The sequence below is a fragment of the Taudactylus pleione genome, unplaced genomic scaffold (assembly GCF_031769625.1).
Source record: "Taudactylus pleione unplaced genomic scaffold, aTauple2 ptg000851l, whole genome shotgun sequence".
In the NCBI taxonomy this organism is placed as follows: domain Eukaryota; kingdom Metazoa; phylum Chordata; class Amphibia; order Anura; family Myobatrachidae; genus Taudactylus; species Taudactylus pleione.
In genome coordinates, this window is record NW_028285253.1 from 390,113 (window position 1) to 407,500 (window position 17,388).

General features: G+C 42.4%; 1 protein-coding gene across 4 annotated transcripts in view; it reads right to left on the reverse strand.

Annotated features, from left to right (window-relative positions):
- Positions 1 to 17,388, reverse strand: part of TNRC6C (trinucleotide repeat containing adaptor 6C) — a 199,530-nt gene that overhangs the window by 52,163 nt on the left and 129,979 nt on the right. For 2 of the 4 annotated variants that reach the window (XM_088458796.1, XM_088458794.1), the window contains exons 6-11: positions 16,398 to 16,604; positions 4,222 to 4,382; positions 3,538 to 3,618; positions 2,405 to 2,462; positions 2,008 to 2,153; positions 315 to 488 (exon numbers count right to left, since the gene is read on the reverse strand). In XM_088458796.1, coding sequence (XP_088314922.1) covers positions 315 to 488; positions 2,008 to 2,153; positions 2,405 to 2,462; positions 3,538 to 3,618; positions 4,222 to 4,382; positions 16,398 to 16,604 — 827 coding nt within the window. The remainder of the gene's footprint in view (positions 1 to 314; positions 489 to 2,007; positions 2,154 to 2,404; positions 2,463 to 3,537; positions 3,619 to 4,221; positions 4,383 to 16,397; positions 16,605 to 17,388) is intronic. The other 2 variants (XM_088458797.1, XM_088458798.1) reach the window with 2 other exon arrangements.

Genomic DNA, 17,388 nt, shown 5'->3' on the forward strand with positions numbered 1-17,388 from the left:
AATTTCTGTTTTCTGTACAATGTCTTCTGGGCTGTATATACTACCCACTCTTTATAGGGCAACAACAGAATCGTGTTAATGTTGATTCACATTTTACTTTTATATTACAACCACGTTTCTTCACAGCACAAATAAAGGAATTGGAAATAATTAGTACCACTTGTAGATCTATTGTGTTAGTCAATTAACACACGTGTGCTCCAGCTAAATTATCTGGAAAACATGCACTGTTCTGTTTCTATGATGACAGAGTTTAAGAAACACTGCTATAGCCTATAGGAGAGACAATTACAATAGCAGTACATTTTCCTTACCTGTCTAGAGGAATTCAAGTGCTGCATGTTTAGGCCTGGTGTCATGCCACCTAGGGCCTGGTTAGGGAGTGCACTGTTTGGATGGGGGAGCTTCAGGCTTGGTGAAGGCAAAAATGGTGAAGTAGTGGGCTCTTCCACTAGGCCGCCATCCTGATTGGAGAGAGAGATGGTGAGCTGGATTCAGCCCAACAGCATCAGATGTAGAGGGGAGGGTAAAAGGAAACAAGTTAAATAAGTGGTATCACAGTCATTGAGAGAAACAAGGAGAGGAGAGAAGCATTGTTTTACACAGTTTTAATCTATTAATTACTTTGTAGGGGGTAGATTAAAAATATACAACACATGATGGTTTGTGTAACTCAAGTATTGGCAATTATATTGCTGATTATAGATTACACATCTAAAAAAAGGGATACGGTACCCATCCCCTGAAAAAATACCACGTGCAAAGACCACTGAATAAATTATATAGATATTTGCAAAAATGTCTCTCTTGTTTTCAAACTCCACAAAACATTGCAATTCCTTGTTTGGAAAAACATCTTAGCAAAGACTCTTTAAATAAATAACTGCAGACTGGGAGGTTGGGCAGAGCCAGCGATTTCTCATGACCTAATAGCTTAACTGACATTTAGGAGAAGAGCGGCACATGGCCAGAAGACTGTGTTCTTTTACAGCTCAGCTGTTAACTCAGCAGAACATAAATCCTTTGCTTCACCCACCCAACATACATTCTGCAGGATAGCAGACATCGAGTCTTATCACAGTATGAAGCCAAGTCATGTATGTGCAAAACAGCCAAAGTCACCAACAGCACTAGTCAATAATATCCATAGCAGACTAATATAGATACTAGGCAGAGAACACATTCAGCCCACTTTACATACAACTGTCTGTACAGACTTTATAGTATTGCAGCAAAATCATTAAACCCCCACTGGCTACATGTCAAAGTTTAGTGCCTTAATGTTAAACAATTATAAACCGAATTATATTATTGCTATAAGTTTGCACTAAAGCACACTTTGAAAATGAAACTAGCTAATGAAGACATGAGGTGGGCAGAATACAAAAAACTTGCCATTGAAATAAAAAATTATAGAAATTCTTCTGGAGACACAACAATGTTGCCTCAGGACATCTGTGTAGCTGTGCAATTCTAGTTACATGCTGGCATGGTTTTAGGTGAAAGTATGCAGATGTGTATACGCCATATGGTGCAAGATGCCTGGCGCGAGTGAGCCGCCAGATCCCGTGCAACTCTGAAATCCCCGGGCGTCTTTTTTGCATCTTTTTTTGCCAAAAATGTGTCTTTGTTACAATGCGATGTACTAGGATGCACCAGGAGACTGTGCTGAGTAATTTGATATGCGACAGACGCCCGGCGCTAGCAGAGTAGCACAGGGCCAGGTGTGCCCAGAGGGGCTGTTTGGTGTGACTTCAGCAATGATGTATGAGGACACATCTGTAAAAGGAGGGAGGGATGGAGTGGAGAGTCTTTATAGTGCTTGATTAAAGATTGGCACCCATCTATTATAAGCTTTTCTTCATTTTCCAATCTCAAGTATAAATGGACCAATAATCACTGGTGACTATGCTATAAATTAAAAAAGTTCATCTAGTGTACAAGATTATTTAAACAATATGCTGGTTATAATAAAAAGCCCAGTCAAATCCTATTTTCTATATCTACCTTGTCTAGGAATGTGGGGCGGTCCATGGAAGACTCTTTGGAGATCGGTGATGGTCGGCAGTTCAAGGGCTTGGAGACCATTGTGTTGTAGTCTGCCATTCCCAATCCACGCTTGTCCATTTCCACCTTCTTTTCCAGTAGAGCACCTACAAAGTGGGACATACAGATTTTAGTGCATTCAACTAAACTTATTACATTTATTTTCTATGCGTTTCTGTGTGAATTAAATATTGGCATTCGTAACACACAACAGTCCAGAGACTTTGAAGATATTTACAATTCCGCCTAGCTGGAAACTATGACGCCAGTCAGCAATAATAAAACTTGATAACTGACTGTTGTACACTTCATTTACTAAAAATATTTAAATAATCTGTTCTAAATGATAAATACTCACTCATGGCCTGGTCCAGATTCATATTGTTACTCTTCAAGGCCTCTTCAGCAGGCTCTTTCTATGGAGAATAAATTGAACTTTAACAGTTAGAGTGGCACAATATTTAAGACTTTCAATTAGTAATATTTTACCAACACTGTTATTACCCATACAGTTAGGCCTCCCCTTAATGCCCATTTTTACCATTTATTACTGGCAAAAGTATATAAAAATCTATTGTCTGCACCTATGTTTCAACTGCATTATTTGTGAGTGTTATGATATATGTACTTTTCAGTGGGCCAGTTTAGCCTCAACAAGGTATCACATTGCAGGTGACACTATAGCACTCATGTACTGACCATCAAAATCAGCGAGTGTCACCATTAAAGTGAGCGCTCCAACTGAACACATTTAAATCCCGTTTAAGCCAGGAGGTCGATAACCGCTGAAATGAGCTGCTCCTACAGCAAATTGGTCTCCTTAACAGAGTGCGCTGATTAAATCTAATGCTGGGCATACACAGCCAGATAAAATGTCTGACAGACCGACAGACATTTTATCTGGCCGGCTTTATTATGATAACAATGACACACAATAATTTAATTGAAACTAGATATTTCAAGATTGAGCTTACTTCTCCTCAAAGATGACCTATAGTTCAAAGGGGATGTAGTCAATTTACCGACGGCCGGGACTAGTAGGCTGCGGGGAGGGGGGGTGTTAGGCACCACCAGGGGGAGGTCAGGGTCAGGCACCCCCCCCCTCCTGGGAGGGTTAGGTTTAGGGTGCGGAGAGGGAGGGTTAGGTACCCCCGGGATGACTTGTGGTTAGGCACCACCCTGGGAATTTTAGGGTTAGGTAGCCCCAGGGAGGGTTAGGGGGGGTGGGGGACAGGGGTAGGTTTAGCCTACTTAGCTTCTCTTGCCGGGACTTCGGCTTATTGGGCTTCCGAATTCGGTATTACACCTGCCGGCTATTCTGCCACCAGGATATCATACCCAACCCATTCAAAGTTGTCGATTTCTAAGACTTGAGCTTTATTTTAGGTATATGCTGACTCAAGACAGTATATTCACATTTTTATTTACCATCAGATCCTGTAGCTTTAATAGTCATTTGCAAATTGTCAATTTTAGACAAAATGAACTCACCGGAAAACCCATGTCAGTGAGCTGCTTAGTCAATCGGGTCACAATCCAGGCCTCATCAGACTTGTTTGCAATCTTCATGCCCTGTTTTAATAGATAAGGCATAAAAACGATAAATACAGATGTATCTTTTTATACAGTGGCTTTAGTTGCTACGAATAGCCCCACTCAGCGTGCCAAGTGCCAGACGACTCGGCCGCACCGAGTGAAAATGTGCATCTTATTAGCACAAATAGAACTACTAAAAGTAACAAAGCTGTATTGCCAGCATACGAAGACTACTGCGATTTGTACATCTATGTGTGACTCAGTCTGAATCTGTGCAAAAAGGGCTCCAATACGAATAACCGCAGCTATCCTCATACACAGTTCTGTTAAACTTTATCTGCATCTTTGTAAGTGTGTAAAACCAATTCCTGTGCTGTTAAAGTTGGAGCCTTGCCTCTCTGGTACACTGTGAGCGGCTTTCTGCTGCATCTGGTACGCTACTGATCTCGGAGCGTCTCAGGTGCACCAGGCATCTTGAGCCGTATGAAGTAAGACGCTCAGTGTATGAGGACACATCTGTAAGGCATATAGATTATCTGGTTTGCAAAGCACTGAAATTGAGCATATACATATATTTAAAGGGTACAAATATTAGACCTGACAGTGTAGCAAATGGTTTTGAAGCCTGCTGCTTTATACCTTGGAAAGTCCTTTCTTGGGGCCATTACCCCAACTACTGCAGGATGAGCTACTGTCTTGGGAAGCAGCATTATTCCACACGTCACTTTCCTCATCCTCCCACTGGCTGAGTCCGATTTCCTCTCCTCCACTTCCCCAACCTTCTTGCATAGATTTAGGAGCTAAAGAGAGAAACAAGTGACATTATTTGGGAAGTAAAATTTTTTTTTATTTTCTAACCTTTGTAAATATATACTGTATAAAAAAAGCTGACTGCGGACAGAAAATATGTCAGCACATGCATGTCCAACCTAAAGTGCATGGTATTCGGGATCCCCTTCAAACTTACCCATCCTCCTCAACATCCCCACCCCCCACACAAAAATATCCCCAGGAGCAAACTTACTTTACAATAAATTGCTGTGGAGACAAATGAAGCTTGGTTACCGGATGGGCGGGTATGCTCTGTATATGTCAGGCCGCATGTGCACCCACCCAATAACAGTTAACCGGTGGCTATTGATAAATAAAACCGGTGACTGGAGCTACTGAGAAATGCAACAGAGGGAAGAATTGAGTGACAGAGGCGGGGAGCGAGGGGGTTATATAGAGACAGATTAGCAGGAGAGAAAGAAAGCAGGGAATAGAAAAAGATAAAATAAGGAGAAAAAAAGAGGAAAGTGTCAGATAGAGAAAGAAAAATAGACAAAGGGAGAAACAGAAAGATGAGAGAGAGATTGGGAACAGAGAGCTGGATTTAAGGGGTTGGGGGGGATTGAATAAAAGAGCCCAGGCAATGCCAGATACAAATGCTAGTAATATTATAAATACTTTACATGGCCAAAAGTATGTGCTAGTATGCTTGACCATTTCAGCCACACCCATTGCTAACAGGTTCATAAAATCAAGCATACATCCAAGCAATCTCCATAGTCACACTACAGCAGTAGGATGGGTCACACTGAAGCTCTCCATGACTTCCAATGTATCAGTAAAATCAATTGTTCTTAGTTGCAACACTGAGTACAGAGGGCCTGATTCTGCAAGGAACGCAGTTGCTAATACGCACACAATCGGACGATTGTTGCGTACTGCGCATGCATATGCTTTGCAGTGTGTGTGCGCAAACCAGCCACTGTGATCAGGACTGCGATCGCAGTGACAACGCAGACCCATCACAGAGTGATTGACAGGAAGTGCAGTTTGTGGGTGGTGACAGGAGGGTGATTGGCCGAACACAAGCGTGCCAATGCATTTCAACGCCGGCGTGCATAAATTATCCACTGCAATGCCCTAGACAGCCTGAGGCCCTATAGCGTGCGTGGACGTTAGCAATTCCTGAGTAAGATCAGGGCTTGTCCAAGTGTGCGTGAGGCTGCGATGGTACTCGATTGTACCAATGTTTTTGCGGATAACGGATGTGTGTAAGCTAAAGTGGGCGTCTTTATGTAGTGCAGTGGCGGCATTGCTATAACAATGGATTAGCATACTATCGCAGCTGAACTGCGTGCGTAATCACTATTGCATTTACAGTTGCGTTCTGTAGTGAATCAGGCCCAGAGTTCAAAACTGCCTCTGGAAGTCACAACAGCATAAAAAGTCAGCACAAAAGCTGTGCATCGGGAGCTTCATGAATTGGGTTTCCATAATCCGTATACATTAGCAGCATGGAGGCACTAAGGTTAATAATACACCACACAGCAGTAATGTACAGATGTGTCCTCATACATCTAGCCTCCACGCGCATTAAACAGCCCTTCTAATCGCGCCATGCCGTGGCGTGACTCGGTAGCGCCGAGCATCTTTTTGTGTGACTTTTAACCTTCAAATGCGTCTTATTCACACAGTCATATGACAGCTAGCACAAGCAGCTTCTACTGATTAAAATGATATGCAGCATGCCTATGTGCTGTGTGCGTCTGTGGGTGTATCTGCATGCGAAACGCTACGTTACAGTGTTACAGCCACTGACACTGTAACGTAGCATTTGATTTCACATGCAGATACACCCGCAAGCGCACACTGAATGTAGGCATGCTGCATATCATTTTAATCAGCAGAAGCTGCTTGTGCTAGCTATTCATATGACTGTGTGAATAAGACGCATTTGAAGATAAAAAGTTGCACGAAAGATGCTCTGCACTACAGAGGCACATGGAACTCCCATCTTATGTGTGACGCGACTTGTAGCGCATGGAGGATAGATGTATGTGGACACATCTGTATCAGTTCTAACGTTTCAACGTTAATACATTGCCATCAGATATATATCTCTCTCAGACTTTTCTTTCTCAGTCTCCTCTTTGTTCTTGGACCTCTTCTATTCATCCTCTTTTGGCCTCCAATATAACCTCTATGCTGATATGACACTCAGATCTACCGCTTCTCGGGTTGCGGTCAATATCCCAACCGCGGGAATTCTGGCGCTCAGAATGCCGGTGCCGGAAATCCAATACTTGTCAGAATCCCAGCGCCGCTATCCCGACCGCCGAAATCCTGAAGGTAAATAGCGGGGTTGGGGAGAGATTTAGTGTTTGGCACTAGAGGGAGGGTTAGAGTTAGGTACTAAGGGGGAAGGGTTAGATTAGGTTTAGGCACTGGGGGTGAGGTTAGGGTCACGCACCGGGGAGGGAGAGGGTTAGGATACGGACTGACAAGTGTCGCTATCCTAACCCTGTCAGGATGCCGGTGTTGGTATTCTGACCACCAGGGTTCCCAATCGCTGGCATTCCGTACCCATCCCCTCTCCTCTCCTGACCTTCCCCCTCTCTCTTCACTCGTATCTCCAACTCTCTCTCTGCTATCTCCTCTTGGATGTCCCAGCGTTATCTTAAACTTAACATGTCCAAGATGGAGTTGATAATCTTCCCACCATCCCGAATACCCACACCTCCCACAATCTATTGTCACTTCCACCATCTCCTCTAACCCGCAAGTGCACTGTCTTGGAGTCATCCTTGACTCCTCCCTTTCATTCAAACCACACATCCAGCACCTCTCACAGTCCTGCCGATTTCAACTCAAAAATAATGCCAGGATCAGACTATCTTTCACCCTGGAGGCAACAAAGACCCTCCTCCACTCACTGATCATCTCCAGACTGCAACCTCCTCTTATCTGGCCTCTGACTCCCACCTGTCTCCACTACAATCTATCCTTAATGCTACTGCACAGCTCATTTTCCTCACTAAATGCACTACATATGCTCCCCTTCAGAACTCATTTCAAACTTCTCACACTAACTTACAAAGCCCTCACCCAATCCTCTCCTATTTACATCATCGCTGACCTCATCTCCCCTCACACGACTATCCACTTCGCTCCACCCATGAATGCCGCCTCTCCTCCCAACTGATTACTTCCTCCCACTCTCACTTCCAAGATTTTGCCCGTGCTGTTCCTCACCTCTGGAACTCTCCTTCTTCTTCCTATCAGACTCTCTACAAAATTTCAAATGGGCTCTAAAGACACACTTCTTCATCAAAACCTTCCAGGTCTCATCCTAACACACTGCCCCATGTTCCTTGCTCACTGTCTCTCCACTCTGTCACCCCTGTCTGTCTTCCCCTCCCTTGACTGTAAAGCTCTCACAAGTCTTCCTTCATATGCTTTTCCTTCCCTTGCTTCTACCGTCATATCCTTCCCACTGCCTACAATGGCACACAACCCATGGGTTTTGCCACCATGCTGCCTATTTGAGTTTTATGAAAGCTGATGCAGCAACGTTTATAAACAATGTCCATGTTCTACAATGTTCTGTATTGTATATCTCTGTCGTTCCTGTTTTTTTATTTATACAGTTTCTGTTATTGTACTTTGTAAATAATATAAATAAATAAATAAAAATATATATATATATATATATATATATATATACACACATATACACACACACACACACACACACACACACACACACACATTAGTGTGGATATATATCCACACACACCTAGTGGCCTCTGTCTTAGGCAAACCGGTTGTTTAATGTAAGCATCTAATCAGCCAATCATGTGGCAGTCACTCACTACACTACAACATGCAGGCAAGGCCACAAGAGTCTCTCGAGTTTATAGAAAGTTGTGCACAAAACAAAAAACATCTAATAAGCACCAGTTCTGTGGGTCAAAATGCCTTGAGAAGAAAATGGTAAGTCTATTTCAAGGAGACAGGAAGAAGAGGATAAATGAACAAAATTATTTGTTCAAAAACAGTGGTATGTAGAAGCACATCTTGGAATGCACAGCACACCCGGACTCCAGTCAGCTAAGTACAGGAAACTGTGGCTACAAAATTGGAAAGCTGAAGATTAGAAAAACGTTGCCTGGTCTGAAGAATCTGGATTAATGCTGTGACATGAATCCATGGATCCATTTTGCCTTGTGTCTACAGTTTACGTTAATGGTAGTAGTGTAATGGTGTGGTAAATGCTTTCTTGACATGTTAGGTTCTTTAATACCACTTATGCATAATTAAATGCAACAGCCTTCTCCCTTATTGTTGCTGATCATGTGCATCCCTTTATGGCCACAGTTTACCCAAATTCTAATGGTTAGGTCTAGAATATACAGGGCTGATGGCCCTGTGACGTCACACCCACGTGACTCGGCCTGCGGGGATGCTAACGGGGGACCAAAACTGTGCGCTCGCCACGCTTCGGGCACGGTGGCTCGCTGCGCTCGCCACAGATATTTATTCCCCCTCTATGCCCTAGTGGATGGTAATGCAGGAGCGGTCCAGCCTCCTGCAGCGATCACGTGGTGTCTACGTCACAGATGTCCTTTCTCCAACTTGGAAATAGCAGCAACCAAATTCTAATGGCTACTTCCAACTGAAAGTCACAAAGCACACAACTTCTCATGCTGGCTGTGTGAACATGACAGTAAGTTCAGTTTACTCCACTGGCCTCAACAGTCATCAGATCTAATCCCACTCTAGCACCTTTGACATTTGGTGGAAAAGGAGATATGCAGCACAAATATGAAGCATATAAATCTGCATAAAATGGGACTGATTCAGAGTTATACATATACCCGATGGAATACGCAAAACTGCAATGTTTAATGATCGGCACATGTGCAGTTCTCCCCAAGGCGCAGCTGCTGTGTGTACAGCGTACAACTCTGAAGCAGGCTCAATGTATCAAGCTATCATGTCAACATGGACCAGACTTCTCATTTAAGTTAAAAAGTTCTATTTAAAACAAGTTTTTATTGATTTTCAAATGCAATAATAAGTAAAGACCCACTCACCACTCGCCAGACCCACACAACAAAATACAAAGAACGGTCAGAAAGTGGTCTTCAACATAACATTTAAGAATAAGTAAACAGTATAAACAGAAACAATGCCGTACACTGAGGAGTAAACAAACATCCTCCAGTACCAGTGCAATAAACAGAAAGTTATACATTTAACAGGAAATATAACACTGCTCATGCCTCGTCGGGTGCCATCCTATTAACAGATAAAACCCCGTCGCAATACCATAAATTGAAGCACACCAAGAACTCCATATACGTTCATGTTTATGAAGGAAGTTACGTTTAGTATACATGAACCGCTTACACCCCACCATTGTGTTCATTAACCGACACCATTCAGCAAATGTAGGGTCCTCAGGGCCAACAATTGCAGACAATACAAACTTTGGCTAGAGCCAGGGTGTTGAGTATGTATTGGGCCAATCATGCCGTTAACACTATCTTGGCGACCAAAGCAAAAATACAGAGTTTAGGGGGAAAAAAAAGCGGAAATATAAAACCATTCTTGGTAATAGAGCTAGTGACCTGGGGCCAAAATGGATTCACAGTTGAACATCGCTAGAGGGATTGGCAGTTTTTTTTCCAAATAGGCGACTTAAGGTTCATACACACTAAATGGTGTGTGATGAGTGATATTGGATGTGGTACGCCCGGCAGGGGTATACACACTTGCCAATGTCAGCAACGACGAAATACGGAGTGCTTAAGGGGGGGGGGGGGAGGAAGGGAGCGGGGCCATGCTGCATTAGGCAGGATGCATCGCTAACGATATGCCCAGATTGAGTAGTATGTTCTGACTACAGGGGATATCGTTATCGTCCCACGGGAGCGTGCATCATCGATCGTCCAATGCATACACACTGGATGATATGAACGATATTATCGTTCATATCATTCAGTTTTATCGTCTAGTGTGTACGGCCCTTTAGATTTGAGATAGTCAATCTGGGGCTGGACATAAAGTGGGACAAAAACTTAGCAGTCTATTCCAGAAGGGTAATCGCAGTCCCAACAGTAGGAGATGTACTTCCCCAGCATAAAGTCAGTCTAAGTGGACCACCTCTCCAATTCTTCTATTAAGCATAAATGCAAGAAATTTAGCAAGGATTTTAATGTCAGTGGAGAGGAGCCAGGATCAAGAGGGCCTTTCCCAGATTTAGGGATCTTGACAAGATCTTCTGACATAGAACGAGGGAGAAACCCCAGGTCACACAGCCCATTAAAGAGGTCAAGTAATCTAGAAAAAAAAAAAAAAAAAAAGAGCATGCTTCTTGTACAGCTAAATGGGAATCCCATCCACCCCTGAAGCCATACTGCCTGGGAAGAGGGAGACACCTCAAATTCTTCTAATGCAAGTGGAGAATCTAGGAATGCTCTGCAGTGGGCAAGGTAATGTGTCCCAGACAGTCTAACAGTTACTCCAGATATAATGAGCCTGAAAGGAATATAAAGCAGCAAAATAATCATAGAATACATTGGCAATAGCAGGGGTACAGGTATGCAAGTCACAGAGAGGGTCCCGAATCTGATCAGTAACAGCTCTTTCTTCCCTGGCCAAATAAGGCAAAAGGTGCCAGATTCATTAGATTCAGTATATTGACTATGTTAAACAAAAAGTGAGTGCCTCTTAGATTTATCATGAAGGAAATTGGATAAGAATTTACCAGCCTCCATCTAGGGGAATAGTGCATCAGAGGACCCATCAGTCAAACACTGCAGCTCTAGCATCTTACAACAGTTTTCGAATCAGTTTCTTTTTGTCTATGGCAAAAAATAGGCAAAGAGAAACTGATTTGAAAAACTGTTGTAAGATGCTAGAGCTGCAGTATTTGACTGATGGGTCCTCTGATGCACTATTCCCCTAGATGGAGGCTGGTAAATTCTTATCCAATTTCCTTCATGATAAATCTAAGATGCACTCACTTTTTGTTTAACAGAGTCAATATACAGAATCTAAATGAATCTGGCACCAAGCTTTGATGCTTATGACTTTCCCAATCAAGGTGCCCCTCCCTCAGGACAGCCTTAAAGGCATTCAACAAAAGAGAGAGAGTATGGTTTGACACACCATGCTAACGGTACTCCACAACCAGTGGCACGAGGCTCCAGGATATAACAGTAAACAGTACAATCAATAAAAAGAAAAAGAAAAAGAGTGGTGAGGGCAGAGAAGCAGGTGCACTGAGCCAAGAGTTACAGTGTCACAGCCGCTATGACACGAACAGCATTTCGCATGCAGATACACCCGCAGTCGCACACAGAATATAGGCATGCCGCATATAATTTTAATCAGCAGAAGCTGCTTCTGCTTCCTATTTACATAACTTTGCAAATAAGATGCATTTGAAGGTAAAAAGTTGCATGAAAAAGATGCTACAGAGTGAAGCCATGGCATGGCGCAACTAGAAGGGCTGTTTAACGCGCAAGGAAGTAAGATGTATTTGGACATATCTGTATCGGCCTGAGGAGTCAATCCGAACATTCTCAAATACAAAGTGTGTAGAATGGGTCCGGTGTAAACGCACGCAGCCCTTACTGTGCCTCTGATTGAAAGGCAGAGGCATTTTAGGGGCGGTGTGGGGGCAGGGTCGGCGGCATTCCCGGAAACAGGGGGTTGTCCGCCGCAGTTTCCTGGCCTCGCAAGCCAGCCAGCTGAAGCTTACTCGGCAGCCCAGCGCCAGCCACCATCACGACCATTGGCCACCGATGGTCAGCCTGCGACCTCGGTCGCAGTGCTGGGATCGCAAATGCAGCAGGGGGTGTCATACACCACCTGCTGCATTTGCATATTTACGACGACAGAATTGCTAAGCTGCATGTGTGCAGATATTCCAGGAGAGTAAGGCATCACAGAAGTACAAAAGTATTTGGAAGGGCAGGAGTTAGGCTTGTCAAGGAAGTCATAAAGGGAGGCACCCAGCGAGTAACTCCAAAGTAGAGAGTTTCCCAGCAACAGAAGCAGTGACATCTTAAAGGGCCTATCCATTACACAACTTTTTGAACGGTCGCATTGTTCACAAAGTCGTGTAATGGATAGCCGGCAAGGACCAGCGATGCGCATGCAAGCTGGGTCGTTGACGGCCCAGACTATCTGCCGAACATGCTGGTCAACCTGGCAACGCTTGTGCAGTAGCGTGGAGTTCTCTGCCCGCTCAGCCCAAAGGCAGACAGCAGTAGATGGACCATAAGACACCTAAGGGTTTAGAAGGTAAGCGCAATCAAGGCAGGACAGATGTCCATAGGATACACAAGCAGCATGTATGGGCTAGAGAGCAGCAGTCTGCCTCCTACACCATGCCCGTCCTGGTCACGCCCCCCAAAGGTTCAATCTTAAGCTGAGTACACACTATACAATATATCGTTCCAACGGTGATGGGGACGATATATATCGTACACATCATCCAGTGTATTGTGTACACCCGATCAGTCATTCATCGTATCGTCCCATCTGCTGTTCTGCATAGCAGATGGGGGTGATGCAATGAACAACGCGGTGCTGTTATATACAGCATGTAACGACACATTGTGCTGTCATACAACGGATCGTGCAGTGTGTGTACGGTGCGTGCGATGTATCGTTACAACGCATTGCATCGTCGCTGAGTCACACACAGTATAGTGTCTACCCAGCTTTAGATTCATTCTAATAGTCTTGAGGCTCATCCAAGTTGTGTTTTACAAACTTTAACTCTGTAGCAATCTTCTTCTTAGAGAGAAGTGGCTCCCTCCTTGCTTTCCTCTCATGCAAATTATTCTTGTTCAGTGTTAATCTGATGGTTGACTCATGAACACTGACATTACCAGTGCAAGATCCTTTGATGTTACCTTAGAGTAGTTTCTGAGCCACCAAATTATTATATGCCTGCTCATTCAGTTAATTTTGTTGAACAAACACTGCAGGGGACAGTAACAATGATGATGAATTTCCTCTATTAGTACACTCTCTGCTGGACAGGGATTGGGGCAGGCCAAAGTCTTTAGGAATCTCTGTAACTTTTTCCAAACTGATGAGTATCAACAACTCTTTTTGAGGTCTTCAGAAATGTCCTTTGATTGAGGCATGCACGCGTTTACAAGCCTGCATGGTATAGATACAGGTAGTGAAGACTCAAAATTATGTTTGTTGTTTTTTTTTAAATAGATCAGTGCCATTCAAATTCACACCGGATTATCATCTCATTGACTGACACGCTTGCTCTAATTATACCCTTAACTGAACTGACGATCATAGAGATAGACAAAGACATTTTATGGTGGATCAAGTGAATTAAAAAGTATATCCTTTAGTACACTGATTTATTATGTTGCCTCTATCTCTATGAATCAAATAAAGGTCACATCTTTGCATCTATAGGGTAGCCATTAGGCAAAATCCTAACATAGCAGAAACAAGTCTTCGCATCATGTCCAGAAAAAAAAAGCTAAAATAAGCACAAAATAGAACAAAGCAATCTGTGTTAGAGGTGCATTTGCAAACAGCCAATTCTAGACAGTTTGCTAGGCCAGATGACAGTCATCATTATCATAATCCACAATTTACACCTGACCACCCGCAAATAATGTGTCTTTCTCATGCATATATACTACATATGCCTGAGTATTGGTCAGCATCAATTGGCGAATGCACAAACATGTACTTATTGTACTCAGACTTCATTAGAATGACCCTTCCCAATACAGCCTTTCCAGATGCAAGTGGGCATAAGTGCCAGAATCAAGCAAGTCTGTATAGGAATATATTTGAGTGCCTGCGTTCTGGGCATCTGCAGAGCGATTACAGGCAAACCAGTACTGTATATATACAGTACGTACCACTTTAAATTTTCAGAATTTTTCTATCCATTCTTATTAAGTCAATAGTCTACAGATACATATATGTCCAACTTCCTGAACGTTATTTTTTTACATCACTAAATAAGGCATAAAACATCCAAAGGGGTCTATAGTTTAAATTAAAATTCCTTCTATTTTTTATACTGAGTAGCTACACTATCTAGCAGAGACAACAAAAGGCAATCACCTTTAAATCATATAAAAGTATTGTCTCTATTAAGCAATGACACTTATGAGATACAGTGCATCCGGAAAGTATTCATAACGCTCCACTTTTTCCAAATGTTATTGTGTTACAGCCTAATTCCAAAATGGAATAAATTCATTTTTGTCCTCAAAATTCTACACACAATACAGTGCATGTCAGAGCACAAACCAAGCATGAAGTCCTAGGAATTGTCTGTAGACCTCTAAGACATGATTGTCTCGAGGCACAAATATCTGCTGCTTTGAAGGTCCCAATGAGCACAGCGGCCTCCATCATCCGTAAATGGAGGAAGTTCGGAACCACCAGGTCTCTTCCTAGAGTTGGCTGGCCATCTAAACTGAGCGATCGGGGGAAAAGGGTCCTAGTCAAGAAGGTGACCAAGAACCTGATGGTCACTCTGTCAGAGCTACAGCATTTCTCTGTGGAGAGAGGAGAACCTTCCAGAAGACCAACCATCTCTACAGCAATCATCCACCAATCAAGCCTGTATATTAGAGTGGCCAGACGGAAGCCACTCCGTAGTAAAAAGCACATGGCAGCCCGCCTGGAGTTTGCCAAATGCACCCGAAGGACTCTCTGGTCTGATGAGACAACGTATCATCAGACCAGAGAGTATTTGGCGTGAATGCCAGGCGTTATGTTTGGAGCAAACCAGGCACCGCTCGCCAGTCCAATACCATCCCTACAGTGAAGCATGGTGGTGGCAGCATTATGCTGTGGGGATGTTTTTCAGTGGCAGGAACTGGGAGACTAGTCAGGATAGAGGGAAAGATGAATGCAGCAATGTACAGAGACATCCTGGATGAAAATCTGCTCCAGAGCGCTCTTGACCTCAGACTGGGGCGACGGTTCATCTTTCAGCAGGACAACGACCCTAAGCACAAAGCCAAGATGTCAAAGGAGTGGCTTCAGGACAACTCTGTGAATGTCCTTGAGTGGCTCAGCCAGAGCCCAGACTTGAATCCGAATTAACATTTCTGGAGAGATCTGAAAATGGCTGTGCACCGACGCTTCCCATCCAACCTGATGGAGCTTGAGAGGTGCTGCAAAGAGGAATGGGCGAAACTGTCCAAAGATAAGTGTGCCAAGCTTGTGGCATCATATTCAAAAAGACTTGAGGCTGTAATTGCTGTCAAATGTGCATCAACAAAGTATTGAGCAAAGTTTGTGAATACTTATGTACCTGTGATTTCTTATTTTTTTAATTAAATTTGCAAAAAAAAACTTTTTACACATTGTCATTATGGGGTAGTGTGTGTAGAATTTTGAGGACAAAAATTAATTTATTCCATTTTGGAATAAGGCTGTAATATAACAAAATGTGGAAAAAGTGAAGCGCTGTGAATACTTTACGGATGCACTGTATGCAATCAACTTTCATGGTACACTAGACAACAGCACGTGTCTATGTCCCTAAAGCAATACTACAGTAGGACGAGCCAGGTAATTAATTTTGAGAGATATAAATTACTAAAACTATTATTTCATAATAGAAGTAAATTCCAAGAATAAATTACAATTTAAAACACAAATCTATGCAAACAAGTAAGGTAATTATACATCCATAACTTAATACGGGATGACATTTAAAACGTGTGCATTTTAGAGTATTGGACTTATCTACAAAAGACTGAAATTGTGGAGGTAACATGGTGCAATATTTCAAAGTGAGAAGAGTTTGCAGGGCTGTAGTTTTACTTTGACCAGACACTGGAAAAATGAAGGTTATATTTTGAGTTAAAAAACATCTGAAAAAAAACCTGCATATCCTGATCATCTTTATTAAAAGTATAAAATACATTATTTGAAATAACAGAGGAGCAGACAACCTCCTATATGATTACGCTGTCCCCAAGATACATAGAGAAAAAATGATGATGTCCCTATTTGCACACCTGGTTTGCACAGCACAGGGGCAACATTTGGAGCACTTGTCCTTCCATAAGTTCCAGGAGATTCGCCAGAGCCATCCACCCAACCTGAACCACTATTGGGAGGTTTGCCCCATGCTGAAGTCCCGTTGTCAACTGAAGCAGATGGAGACGGGGTCTCTCCCCACGAGGTTTCAGCCTTTGAATGCACAGGAGGCATATCTCCCCAGCCTGCAAATGGCACAAAAACATCCTCACTTTGCTAAACCAATGCAGTAACAAAAACACCATACTTTAATAACAATAAAATAAATAAATAAATTATATATATATATATATATATGTATATATATACACACACACACACATACACACTATATATATATATATATATATATATATATACACACATACACACACACACACACACACACACACACCCGTTGAGTCTCCAATATCCAAAATGCTTGGGACCAAGGTTATTTTGGACATCGGAATATTCCGTATTTTGGAATATTTGCATACATAATGAAATAGCTTGGCAATGGGACACAAATCTAAACACAGAATGCATTTACATTTTATATACACCTTATACACAGCCTGCAGGTTATTATATACAATTTTTTTTAATAATTTTGTGGCTCAAACAAAGTTTGTGTACATACATGACATTAATTTGTTTCATATACACCTTATTCGCACAGCCTGGAAATTATGCAATACAATATTTGTGATAATGTTGTGCCTTAATCAAAGTTTGTGTACATTGAACCATCAAAAAGTGAAGGTCTATGTCAGTCATGCTTAAAAAAAAATAAAAACCTGTATTTCGGAATATTACTTATGTCGGAATATTTGGATATGGGAGATTATATTAATATATATATATATATATATATATATATATATATATATATATATTTATACACACAAAGATTAGATTACAGATACAGGTGTAACTTTAGATTAAGAAGTTTATGATCATAAACAAGCTAAAGGATTGAGATTGGAT